The sequence below is a fragment of the Pristiophorus japonicus genome, chromosome 12, assembly GCF_044704955.1.
Source record: "Pristiophorus japonicus isolate sPriJap1 chromosome 12, sPriJap1.hap1, whole genome shotgun sequence".
NCBI lineage: Eukaryota > Metazoa > Chordata > Chondrichthyes > Pristiophoridae > Pristiophorus > Pristiophorus japonicus.
The window spans coordinates 42,873,747-42,887,773 of record NC_091988.1 but is presented as its reverse complement, the minus strand read 5'-3'; the positions used below and the strand labels follow the sequence as shown (position 1 = coordinate 42,887,773).

Below are 14,027 nucleotides of genomic sequence, written 5' to 3'. Positions count from 1 at the left end.
TTACATAAACTGGTGGGAGGGTGGAACCCTCTTACTGTCATTTCAATTTGCCAGCCCAAAAAAAGTGACAGTAAACAGGAAGTAACAACAGAGCTTTGTTCCAACATGATAACAGTTTACCAGAGAAATCTTTCACATAGATCACTTCAAAAATGAAATGCCCATGAACTGTCAAATACATTCAATGCAGACTGATACAATTCTGTACAGTAATTTATTTAGAGAGAATAATAATATAGAATTTACAGCTTCTGGAGTGTATAAAGCTCCTCGGGACGTTTTACTACGTTAAAGGTGCTATATAAATGCAAGTTGTTGCTTTGAAGCTCCGTCAAGTGACAGAGGTATGCAGATGCAGGAGTGACTGCCTCACACCACTGACACCCAAATAAGGCGTGTGCAGCATACATAGCAAATTGTATATATATATTACAGATTGGATTTATAGCATTACAAAATTGGAGTCTTGAATTTGGAAAATCAAAATAGTTCATATCATCACTATGAAATTAAATGTTTTCAAGTAAAAGGTAAAACAGATAGATTTCTAGTGCGTGAAACACCATGTGTAGTACTAAACCACAAAGCTTGGGAGATCCCAGTATCATTTCTCAATCTGTGCTGAGTTAGGTTATTTCAGTCAAGGCTGCAATTGGGATTCTACATTAGCCTCAATGCCCCAGGGCGGGAGCCCACTAAACCTCAGCTTCTGATCACGGTTTGTGGACTCTTGCTGGGAAATGCAGTGTTAACAGGATCAGGCTCAGCTGTGAGGCTCTCCACAATTTAGTAGTCTCCGGTTCATACATGAAGAATGGCTACGGTATGGCTGTAAAACTGTACACCCCATCACAAATAAAATAAAATCCACGACATATGCACCGCAAAGTGTAGGGCATTGTTGTTGCAGATCAACATAAGAACATAAGAATTAGGAACAGGAGTAGGCCATCGAGCCCCTCGAGCCTGCTCCGCCATTCAAAAAGATCGTGGCTGATCTGGTCGTGGACTCAGCTCCACTTATCCGCCCGCTCCCCATAACCCTTAATTCCCTTATTGGTTAAAAATCTATCTATCTGTGATTTGAATACATTCAATGAGCTAGCCTCAACTGCTTCCCTGGGCAGAGAATTCCACAGATTCACAACCCTCTGGGAGAAGAAATTCCTTCTCAACTCGGTTTTAAATTGGCTCCCCCGTATTTTGAGGCTGTGCCCCCTAGTTCTAGTCTCCCCGACCAGTGGAAACAACCTCTCTGCCTCTATCTTGTCTATCCCTTTCATTATTTTAAATGTTTCTATAAGATCACCCCTCATCCTTCTAAACTCCAACAAGTAAAGACCCAGTCTACTCAATCCCTCAAAGACCCAGTCTACTCAATCTACTCAAACCCAGATCCCTGCAGAACAATTACCCAGTTTCAGTTGGTTCATCATAAAGGTGGAACGTTGTTACTTGGGGAGAAGAGAAAGGAAAAATGAATAAATCTGCAGCCAAATCAGTCTGGACAACCACTATGCACCATCTGGTTGCACAGTAGCATTATCCGGTTACATAGTAGCATGATCAGAGGTGCAGAATAAGTCACTGGTCTGCAGTAGTGTGTGACAAAGGGAAAAATAATAGGAGGCCAAGGACGTAGTGAATACCAAGTGCTAGTTCATTTATAAAAAGTTACATACTTGGAACATATTGCCTTCTTACCTGATCTCGGTTATTTACGTGGGAGTATGGCAGCTCTCCTGTCATTAGTTCAAATAGCACAACACCATATGAATAGACATCAGATTGAAAACTATACGGATTAACTTCCTCCATTCGGATGACCTCGGGTGCCTAGAAAAACAGTTCCATACAATAAGTCACACTGCCCAGTGAAGGACTGGGCTCCCTTGCTGTTGAACTATTGAGGGTTTCATATGTTTCTGAAAAAAACAAGCTGTAGAAAATATTCTTTCATGCAAACTGTGTAAAATCATGACGTTTAAGATGGGCAGATGTGGAACCATATACAGCATGAGTCAGTGTCTTTCGAGGAGAGGAAGGAAGAAAAGGGGAAATACTACAAAAGAATCTAGGCTGTTTATGGCCTCTCTAGTCTGAACAGTAGACAAGGAATGGTCAGTCTATGGGGAGAATTCTGGCCAATCTTGTCTAGAAATGGCTAACCAGAACAGACTGACTAGCATGGTTTAAATCTTTTCCATACTCTCAACTAAAGGAGACTGTAGCTCAATCTCAATTCAGTCTCGCATTCATGCTTTCTTTCTTTAGGAATGAATCTCTGCTCTTTTCCTCTCCTCCCCCAACAACCCCCACCCATACACAGGCTGAACAAACCAGCTGGGATCAAATTACTTTTCACATCACTCAAACACACCAAGCAACATTATTGAAGGTTACGTAGAATTACTTAGAATCTCCAGCACAGTAACAGACCATTCTGCCGAACTAGCCTATGCTGGTGTTTGTACTCCACATGAACCTCCTCCCACTCTAATAACCTCTTCCCACTTTGCTCCCATATCCCTCTATTCTATTCTCCACCATGTATGCATGGAGCCTCCCCTTAAATGCATTAATGCTATCTTTCAACCATTCCAGTTGGCTGTGCGTTCCACATTCCCACCACTCTGTGTAAAAACATTCTTCCTAAATTCTTTATCTGTTTATCTTCTATTATGCCCCTTGTTCTGGACTCACCCAAAAGTAGAAAGTTTCTCCCCGTCCACCATATCAAATCCCTTCCTAATTTTAAAGACCGTGATCAGATCTCCTCTCAGTCTTCCCTTTTCCACAGAAAAGCTCCAGTCTGCTCAATCTTTCTTGATCGTTGCATCCTCACAATTATGATAATATTCTTGTAAATCTTTTCTGCACATTCTCCAGTGTTTCAATACCTCTTTTGTAGAATGGAGACCCAGATCTGCACACAGCACTGAGGTCTAATTACGGTTCGATACAAATTTAACATTACCTCCCTGCTTTTGCAACTTATTCCTCCAGAAATGACCCCAGTACTTTGCACGCCTTATCAACTTGCGATGCTACTTTTAGCAATGTATGTATGTATCTGTAATCCCAGATCGCTTTGCTCCTCAACATCTCCTACCCCATTTTACTTCTTACCTTCTAAGAAATAAGTGGCCTCCTTATACTTCTTAGCACAATAAAGTGTTCCATTTTGGTAAGAGGAAAAGGAGGCCATTTATATGGTATGCATGACGATGTTTACAAGCTGGAATATTCTATTTGAAGAGAACATAGCTGCAGAGAAAAAAAATCTAGAATGCAACATGTCAAAGAGTTTTGTTTTATATTCACTGTATAAACTGCTTCCCGTTTTAGAACAATTAACATACTTCGTTACATTTTCCATTTTTTTGTGCAACATTAACCAGCACCCCACACTCCTACTGGTGTAGGAAAGCTACATCTTTGCATTTTGAAACATCAAAATTGCCTGTGCCCGAAAATACAGAATTTTAAATAGCCCATCAGGAATGGGCAAAAATGATTAGTCTGATTAAGATTTCTGCTCATCTTATGACAACATAGTCATGTCTCAATCTCTAATGATATTTCCAAAGATATTTTGACAGTATTGTCAATTTATACTTTAATTTAGAAGTAGATTGACACTAATTGAAAGTAATTTTGAAAAAACTAGTGACCTTTGGATAAGATAGAAGCCAAGTGCAAAAGTGAATGCTCGCTATTCAGACAAATATAGCAGTGTGCATGAAAACACCAAATTAATGGAGTGCATTCTTATCAGTGCTGAACACAAGGCCAGGTGGCAGAGATCCCAGTTTCTTGGCTATTTGATCCTTTCCTAACTGGAACAGGATAGTGGCAGATATATCAGAAGAATCAGCAACAAGTATGTGCAAAAGTAAATCTATTATTTAAAACTAAATCGTACAGGTAGAAAATTTATTTTGGAAGATCATCCGACAAATTGAAAAGCCTGGGATAATATCACTCTGGTTATTTTTAAAGTGGCATTTGCTGCAGGTAACTCAGAAAAGGCAGGAACAAACAAACTGGTTTGGGGGCTGCCTGAACGGATATAGAAATGCTATAACTAAATGTTCAGTGTGAAGTCCATCTCTATTTTCAGTGCATTTAGGAAATATTAATTGAGGGAGATAAAACATCAAAGTAGATTGCAAGTAAGAGACGGGGAAAATAAACAAACAGCATCATAACTCTAAAGTCAAAGAAAGCAAATTAAGTTTATAGGATGCTAAAAGACATGTAAAAATTTTAATCACATTTCTTTGATATACACAAGTTGTTGCTATTTAAGCAGCATTTACAGCGTTCCCAATTATTCAAGGACAGAGTCAGAGGTTAGAACAAACCACAGAATAACAAAGAATCCATTTGGATACAATCACCAATAAATTGTAAATATGCAGGAATTTATCTACAAAAGTTCTACATTTAAGTCCAAGTTTGGAGACAGGCTGGTTGACTGTAGTTCAGAAACTGCTCTAAGATCATGAGTAGAGCATTTTATGATGCAGTGATTATGTATTATTGACAAGAGACAACACTTGAACCTTGTTATTCCCTTGCTTAATAGTCAAAATATTTGAGGCAGACTTGGTCTTTCACTTCCTGAATGAAGGCATACAAGTTTAGGAGTCTCAGGTTATGGATCTGTTTAATATGGCCTTTGGATAAGAATGAAGCCTATTTAACAAAACTGTACAGTTTATATTTACCTTAACTACTACAATTAAACTTAGCTTTCAAAGTTAAGCACTCTAAACAACCAAAAGTGCCCAATTCCTCACCATCCAAAGAATGGATCCTGTTGGCTGTCCTACTTGTTGGGAGCCACTCCACCGAGATTTCACAGTTGCTAAGCCAAAATCTCCAATCTTCACGGTGAGGCCTTCATGAAGAAAGATGTCTGAGCATCTGTTAAGGAGAACCTCTGTTGATTGCGGCAGTGTACTACCCCAGAAAGGAAAGCGGTTCCCAGTAACTTCTATCCAAATACTGAGAACCAGTTAAGCTTCTGTTTAAATTCCTTCTTTTACTTCACAGTGCAGCATGTTTTTTTTTCCCCAGAAGGACCGTTTAATAATAGATACTGGATTTCTACAAATTTTACATTTATCCTTCATTACAATGGAGTGTCTAAGGGGGCATCCAAAATTATTTTACACCAAAAGAAAATAATGCTCCACGTGCCCACCTTAGATAGAACGTATCTGACAAGATGATCAATTTTCAGGAATTTTTCCTGTATGTTTTTGGAGAGTGCAAGAAACACAGTGCAGCAAAGACACTTGGTTGTACAGGGCATTTATAAGGTTACCAATTGTCAAAGGAGATTCCCTTACTTTGCTTATATTCTTAGCCAACAATGTCAATGAAACAACTATAAAACAGCACAGATTTTCTTTTCTAGCCACTTAATAGCAGTGCAACATCTAAAAGCACATTTAGTCCTGTTTAAATGTTAGCTCACCATCCATTAACATCTCTCCCCCGTATTAATTAATGGTCCAATTTAGACACTGAAATGTTAACTGCCAATCAATCAGTTTAAAATGTGGCAGCCTCCATCTGATAACAAGCTGATCTTCCAGCTATATTGCTGCCAGTTGTCTGGAATGTTTCACAAAACCATACTGCAACAATAAAGTTTTGTTGTTCTTTTTCTGTAGACAGTGATTCCATTTCTTCAACAGCAAATCTAAAGCCACAAATCTGTGGCAGAGATGGGCACAACCCTGGACACCACAAAAACACAGTTGTATTTGAAATCATTTAACACCCAAAAATTAGTCACAAGAATACAAGAGCTATTGAGTTAGAAACATAGAAATCCACAATGCAGGGGGCCATTTCGGCCCATTGTGTCCATGCCGGCCGACAAAGAGTCACACAGCGCTCGGTCAGCAGCCCTGAAGGTTACATGTAAACCTATGAACAATGGCGGACAGGTAAAGAGCATCAGGCCCAACCAGTCCGCCCCACACAAATGCGACACACCTTGCATCAAAACATTCTACACACCACCACCAGAGCCATGAGATTTCCTGGGAGAGGCAAAAAAAGATAAAAACTCAGGCGAATTGGGGAAAAAAAATCTGGGAACATTTTTCTCCGACCCATCCAGGTGATCGAAACTAGTCCAGGAGCTCACCTTGGCCATATTCGATTCCCTGCAGTACTTACGATCGTATTTGTGCCAGCCAAGAGGTTATCCAGTCTAATTCCAATTACCAGCTCTAAGTCCGTAACCCTTCAGGTTACGGCACTTTAAGTGCCCATCCAAGCACCTGTTTAAAGTGGTGAGGGTTTCTGCATCCGCCACCCTTCTAGGCAGTGAGTTCCAGACCTCCACAACCCTCTGCGTGAAGAAATCTCCCCTCAAATCCCCTCTGAACCTTCCACCAACCACCTTAAAACTATGCCCCCTTGTAATAGACCCCTCCACCAAGGGAAATAGGCCCTTGCTATCCACAATATCCAAGCCCCTCAATATTTTATACAACTCAATGAGGTCTCCTCTCAACCTACTCTATTCCAAGAAGAACAAATCCAACCTAGCCAACCTGTTCTCATAGCTAAGATTTTCCATTCCAGGCAGCATCCTAGAAAATCTCCTCTGCACCCTCTCTAGTGCAATCATGTCCTTCCTATAATACGACAACCAGAACTGCATGCAGTACTCCAGCTGTGGCCTAACCAGAGTATTATACAATTTAAGCATAACCTCCCTGCTCTTGTATTCTATGCCTCGGCCAATAAAGGCAAGCATTCCGTATGCCTTCTTAACCACCTTATCCACCTGGCCTGCTACTTTCAGGGATCTGTGGACAAGCATTCCAAGGTCCCTTTGTTCATCTACACTATTAAGTGGCCTACCGCTTAATGCGTATACCCTTTCCTTATTAGCCCTCCCAAAGTGCATTACCTCACACTTCTCTGAATTAAATTCCATTTGCCACTGCTCTGCCCACCTGACCAGTTAGTAAGATTACAAGACTTTTGTACTACCTAAATAAACACCTTCCTGTCTTGAAATAAATAATTACTCTCTATGGGCTCAATTTTCCACAATTATGTGTGCCGTTTTTTTGGCGTGCACTGTTTTTTTTGGGAGTATATTAAAATCTCCAAGTTTCCCCATAGTTTCAGCGCCAGCGTAATCAGGTTCGTTTTTTTTAGGCTGCGATTTTTTTTTAACCTCATTGGGGGCGTAACCTGCCACCCACACCAATTCTGGCTATTTATGCAAGTTAGGCCAACTACGATTTTTCTTAAGACGGCGTATGTGTCCACCTTCTGGGCAGTTAACAAAATCAGCGCAGATAAGATCCAGTTCCACAGCCGGGACAGCAGCAGCAGAGAGTGAGAGAGAGAGTAATTATAACTTCTTTTACTTACGGGTTCTGTAACAATCTCCTTTTTGACTTTAATCTCGAATTACTTTAATCTGGGGCTTTTGGTCTAGCCTGTCCACCCTTTTGGCCTGGGCTAGGAGTGGCACCGGCTCTGGGGGGGAGGAGACCTTTTGGCGTGGGCTAGGAGCAGCACCAGCTCCCGGGGGAGGAGACCTTTTGGCCTGGGCTAGGAGCGGTATCGGCTGGGGGGGGGGCTTTCGGCCCAGGTTAGGAGCAGCAACGGCTTGGTGGGTGGGGGGGGCAAGAGGGGGGCCTTCCAATTCAGTTTACAGGATAGATTTTTGGCAAAAACTCTAATATTTTCATGTTGGTAAGCTGCAAGGTGCTTGTGCAGGTTGCTGTAAGCTGGCCAGATTGTCTCGTATGTTTCACTTTCCAGCCTCAACCCACAGTGTGCCCCTCGTTTTTTTTTTTGAAATTCGTAGCCAATCGTTCCAATTCTTTGTCAAATCACAAACGCCAGAGGTCACCTTGGGCCCATTCAAGGATCACTCTGCGCCAATACTCTTAGCCAAAAGGCCTAGAGCCACTGCACCGTTCCTGGAAGTACTGCAATACCAGGTTCGTGCCATGGAGGTGGATGGGTCAGGTCCCCCACACACCTCCGTGGAGGTGGATGGGTCAAGCCACCCCACCCACCTCCTATTTCCAAAAAAGCAAGCATATACCTTCCTGATCCAGGGAGAACCACCTTGGGGTTATGGTGGTTACTCCCCTGTCAGGTCAGTTACGCATGATCTTAGCCAAAAGGCCGAGAAGCGTGCCCCTCGTTACCCTGGCAACCCGATCTTTTTGGCGCACATCTTGGGCTCCACCCACAGAGCTGAAGGACAATGTGCGCCGGCCACATTCACAAGTTAAAATGGGGAAATTTTCAACTTTATATTTGGTGTAGCCGAGCCCAAAATAAACAGGCGTAACTCTTCAAATACACAAAAAAACGGCATTGGGGAAAATTGAGCCTCATATTAAAAATTTTACATCTACACACACTTCCTGTCAACTTTCCAATTTAAATTCCTATGTCCACAGCTACATTGAAAAATGCCTATGGTAACTTGAGAAGCTGTACTTACACCCTCTCTCCATTGGAGGCACTGCAGTCCTATTATTGGCTGGAGGCTGCAATTACATTGTGAAAAGTTTACATAGGTTGTTTCCATTATTTAATGTGGACATACGAGTTTATAATGGAAATCTAAAAAAGAATTCACACCTACAGTGTAGCAGAAAAATGTATCGGAGGTGAATTTTCAGGAGCTTCTCCCGATAGTTCACTGTAAATTACAAGAACAGAAAAATGATTCCATATAATACACAATGGGGGTGAATTTCTAGGGGAGTTCTTCCACTTGTCTACTGTAACCACGAAAACCCAGAGAAACAACGTAAATGCCGTTTTTCCATGGTTTCCACTGCTCATCAATAAAGGAATCTATAAAACAGGATACATCCCCAAATTATAACCCCAGCCTTCCCATTTGTGAGCACATCTGAACATGCAAACATCTTAAAACTGTTAATGAACATAAAATAGAAATCTTATTTTGAACTCGTTGTCAGCAAGGTGAGGAGAAAAATGGCGGATTAAAGATATTTGGAGATTTAACTGACTGAGTTTCTGGGTTCATAGATTCTCTTGATTCAGCATAGTTGCAGGTGAATCTGGATAGTTACATAGCTGTGACTGATACCAGAGTATGTTGCAGCAAGTGTGACAGACAGGAGCCATGAATTATTGAACCATTTTAATGTATAATAATATAGATATAGATAGAGACAATACAGTAAAAATATATAGCCTGCATCTGGCACACTCTGGATGTCACATTTTATTACAGATTCAAAGCAATCTTAAAAAGAAATAGATAGGACAACCAGGCATTTTATCATTGAGTTTTCTGATCTGTAGTCTGAAATTTACTCGTACCTGCCAAGCAACAAGTTTTCTACACCAAACAGCAATTGAACTCTAAATAACCTCAAACTGTGTTTGAATAACAGCAATCAAATGTTGCAACCTAACACAGGCCCACCTCAACAGCAGAATAATACATTATGCATCACATCATATAACATTCCTGTTCTTATAAAACAGCAATACAACCTAACTTGTGAACAATGCTATAAGAGATCCGCTAGTCTTATCTAAATCTCAAAATATTTAACCATAATTTTCTTAAGTATCCTCGTGCCTAAATGTAGCAGCATGCTGTCGTTCCATATGTTAACCAAAATTTACCCCATCCACCTTGGTGATCAACCACTGTTCCCAATAGAAATCACTCAGCTCATCATATTTTGTGCATACATGCCATGTCTCATATTTCAACCAAGCTCTGTGTAGTCTCACAAATTTAAAACAGTCATACAATCGATGCTGTCTCTACAGCACACACAACATTCATGAGCTTTCCCCCATGGAGTGAACAATGTTTCACCTATTGCCTTGCAACACACTTGAAAGGCAGGACGCAAGGTTCACTAATTATATACTGATTAGCCACTCACCATGAAACTGCTTAACTTGTCAGCACAGAGATGCAAATCAATTGCACTGGATTCCTGTAAGACAACACAGGAGCTCAGCATGCAACTTTGTTTTCACCTATAAACCATCTCAAATTGATATGGCTCTTGGAATCTGCATCTTCCTATTGGTTGGCTTAGTTGTCCACTGTGAAATGAGGAGAATGCATACCAGTGAGTTGGGTGAGAAAGCAGCACACTGCAGGAAGCTGAGCTGCAAATAAAATAAACCGATCCGTGTGGCTAGGGATGTAAATTCCATTACTTTTAGTAATCTCTATCTGGCAAATCTCATGCTTGGCACTCAGCAAAATTTGGCATTTATTTCTGCTGTGTATCATCCTGCTGAATCACTAAAAATAAACAAGGGTTAAAGATCAAATAAAAAAGGATACTGTTTGATTTCATGTCTCTATGGATAATATTCTTTGCATGTAAATAACTGTAAAAGAAGCAAACCACAGTCAGGCTATTCTGTTCAGGCTCAGTGATGTTTCTGGTCATTAATGCAGCTTTTTCTCTCTAAGCAAATACATTTAATTAAAAATCTAAACCAGTTTTGCCTTTCACATTACTACTGTGTACAGCATTGCAGGTGTCGTCTCTGGAAGAACATTCAATAACCTGACCAGATCATGCGGTACTGGTCTGCAGTCCGGGGGCAAAGAGTTGGCACTCAGTACCGCCTCGCTTTACATGGCACGAGTAACTTTCTTGGTAGGTTTCCTGCTACAGATGCTGAGCACTATGTCTCCCCTCTGCTGTGTTTCATCGAGGAGGGTTTGCAGGTTGGACTCTGAAATTGTGGCATCTTCTTCTGTGCCTTTGTGCTTGGCTCTTATCCTTTCTTTGGCTGTCTGACAGATTCTCCGGTGTTGGATATTCTTGTAAATTGCCACAAAATAATCATGAGACATACAGTTAAGCTAGCTAACAACCAAGTGACTGAGTCGAGCACAGTTCCTAACTCAGCTGCTGCTCTCTCAGCCTGCAATCTTCAGGTCGAACAGATTTTTTTTAAATAAAAGGGGTGCACTCTAATTTCCATACATCCCTGGAGATTGCTTCCATTTTACATAAGTTTGACTCCAAAAGATATGCAAATGAGCTGTCCCAGGATTTTCTGATGTAAATATCATTCTCGTCTATCCTTGGGCACAAGTCACTTTCCACTGGTGTAACAGTGTAACTCACCACATGGAATTCTTAGGCTAACTTTACCTAGGATCTGTGAAGCAATTTCAGTCACTTGAAGCAATTTCAGTTTTTAAAAAAAAGCTCAACAACTATGTGAACATTTTTAAGGGACTCGATAGATGAAGCCATTTTTTTAAACTTTAAGTACCATTCATTTAAATAAGGATTTCTAAAGATCAGGCCAATAATTACAAAGTTACAGCACAGGGCTCTTTGTTTTATCTTTTATTATAGGCACTTTTACATTTGAGTTAGGAGTCCCAGGAGAGTGAGCCATAATTCCATGCACTCTTCTCCCATATTGACCATTCTTTTGCAGTTGCTCAAAACTTTGGTTCATTTGAGCTGACAACCTGCAATTAATGAGTAGAAAACAATAGAAATCGGATTTAATGTGAGATCCAACAGCAACTTGTGAGAATGTGGGTTTCCAACATTGTCTGGTCTCTAGAGGTTCCCTGCTTTATATTAGAGGATAGCCATCAAAGGCAAGAGTACAATTGACAGCATTCATCCAATGTACAAATGCATTAACATTCACAGTTGGACTTTTTCCAGAGACACAATTTCCTTACCGACAATGACAATTAACCATTGTATTAGAGCAGATCTCCAGTCATCCTGGTTCAACCCTTGCCACTGGATAAAGGCCGAGCTCTGTCAAGCCTGTGTGGTGGCTGATGTGCAATGGTCACCACACGTTAAAAAAAATCCATGCACAGGCATCTTCCACCCCCTCAATTGGAGTTCACGACTGGAACATCGGATCCTTCATTGAAACATCTATGAACTCTTGTGGAAGCAAGTCATCCTCGTTCGAGGGAACGCCTGTGATGATGATTATTTATTCATTCAATTCCAATAATATTGAACAACAGGGCCTGTTTACCCTGTTCTGTTTCTTGAACAGTGGCAGATAGAGACTGCTATAAATGATCAGCAAAGTAGATAATTCATCTGTGTGATGAAATCTTCAGTATGAAAAACTAACATTTCGACCCATGGTTCACAAGCTGTGGCACAATTCTTTTCCAGGGGTATATGGAGAGGTTAAGAAAAAAAGTAGGCAGCTACAGGTATTAGCAATAGCAGAGTGCAGATTATGAGTATTCACACGAAAAGTGCTCTCTGCTAGCATTGATCAGTTTACGACTCTAGCGTTCTGTTTTCTTAAACCAGTGCCATTTCTTACTTGGCCCACACCATCTGTTTATATACAAAATAAAACAATTGAATCCAGAAAGGGCATAGTCTTTTACTTTCTATTGTCACAACATTTTTCAATCAGGCAACTAATTCCATGACCCCTACTCTTCTTTAAAAGTCTCACGAGCTTCCCCGGGAGCTCTCTGTTTATCTAATGAGTCATATGGAAAGGACCCAAGTTCCATCATAAACATTAGCCTCCTACTTGCTGACATAGATTTAAAAAATTCTTTAGATCAATCGTACTGGTTCTATTGTTTTCTTTTTTATTTATTCATTTACGGGATGTGGGCATCGCTGGCAAGGCCAACATTTATTGTCCACCCCTAATTGCCCTCGAGAGGGTGGTAGTGAGCTGCCTACTTGAACCGCTGCAATCCATATGTTGAAGATATTCCCACAGTGCTGTTTGGGAGGGAGTTCCAGGATTTTGACCCAGCGATGATGAAGGAATGATGATCTATTTCCAGGTCAGGATCGTGTGTGACTTGGAAGTGGTGGAGTTCCCATATGCCTGCTGCCGTTGTCCTTCTTGGTGCAAGAGGTAGTAGGTTTGGGAAGCGCTGTCGAAGAAGCCTTGGCGAGTTTCTGCAGTGCATACTGCAGACATAGTGATAGAGGGAGCTATCACAGTTGGTGATACAGGGAGTGACTGTTTAAGGTGGTGGATGGGGTGCCAATCAAGCAGGCTGTTTTGTCCTGGATAGTGTCAAGCTTCGAGAGTTATTTGGACCTGCACTCATCCACGCAATTGGAGAATATTCCATCATACACATGATTTGTGTCTTGTAGGTGGTGGACATGCTTTAGGGAGTCAGATGGTTAGTCACTCGCCGCAGAATACCCAACCTGCTCTTGTAGCCACTGTATTAAGTTTCTGGTCAACGCTGACCCGCAGGATGATGATGGTGAGGGATTCGACAATGGTAATGCCATTGAATGTCATGGGGATATGGTTAGACTCTCTCTTATTGGAGATGGTCATTGCCTGGTACTTGTATGACACGAATGTCACTTGCCACTTCTCAGTCCAAGTCTGGATGCCGTTCATGTCTTGTTGCATGTGGGCATGGACTGCTTCATTATCTGAGGAGTTGCGAATGGAACTGAACGCTGTGCAATCATCAGCGAACATCCCCACTTCTGATCTTATGTTGGAGGGAAGGTCATTGATGCATTAGCTGAAGATGGTTGGGCCTAGGACACTGAGGAACTCCTGCAGCGATGTCCTGGGGCTGAGATAATTAGCTTCCAACAACGACAATCATCTTCCTTTGTACTAGGTATGACTCCATCCAGTCAAGAGTTTGCCCCTGATTTCCATTGACTTCAATGTTTCTAGGGCTTCTTAGTGTCACTCTCAGTCAAATGCTGCCTTGAGGTCAAGGGCAGTCACTCTCACTTCACCTCTGGAATTCAGCTCTTTTGTCCATGTTTAGACCAAGGCTGTAATGATGTCTGGAATGGAGTAGTCCCAGTAATGAGGTTATTGGTGAGCTTTGGTGATGATTGAGCATAGGCTGATGGGACAGGATTAGATTTGTCCTGCTTTTTGTGGACAGAACATACATGGATAATTTTCCACTTTGTTGGGTGGATGCCAGTGTATAGCTGTACACTAGAGGCACGGCTAGTTCTGGAGCATAAGTCTTCAGCACTACA

The 14,027-nt window shown here is 41.3% G+C and overlaps 1 protein-coding gene and 1 pseudogene across 3 annotated transcripts in view; both read right to left on the bottom strand.

Annotated features, from left to right (window-relative positions):
* Positions 1-14,027, bottom strand: part of LOC139277208 (RAF proto-oncogene serine/threonine-protein kinase-like) — a 71,868-nt gene that overhangs the window by 3,742 nt on the left and 54,099 nt on the right. For all 3 annotated transcript variants that reach the window (XM_070895356.1, XM_070895358.1, XM_070895357.1), the window contains exons 13-15: positions 10,358-10,404; positions 4,806-4,924; positions 1,705-1,836 (exon numbers count right to left, since the gene is read on the bottom strand). In XM_070895356.1, the coding sequence (XP_070751457.1) occupies positions 1,705-1,836; positions 4,806-4,924; positions 10,358-10,404 (298 nt within the window). The remainder of the gene's footprint in view (positions 1-1,704; positions 1,837-4,805; positions 4,925-10,357; positions 10,405-14,027) is intronic.
* On the bottom strand, positions 7,958-8,196 carry LOC139277776 (U2 spliceosomal RNA; annotated as a pseudogene).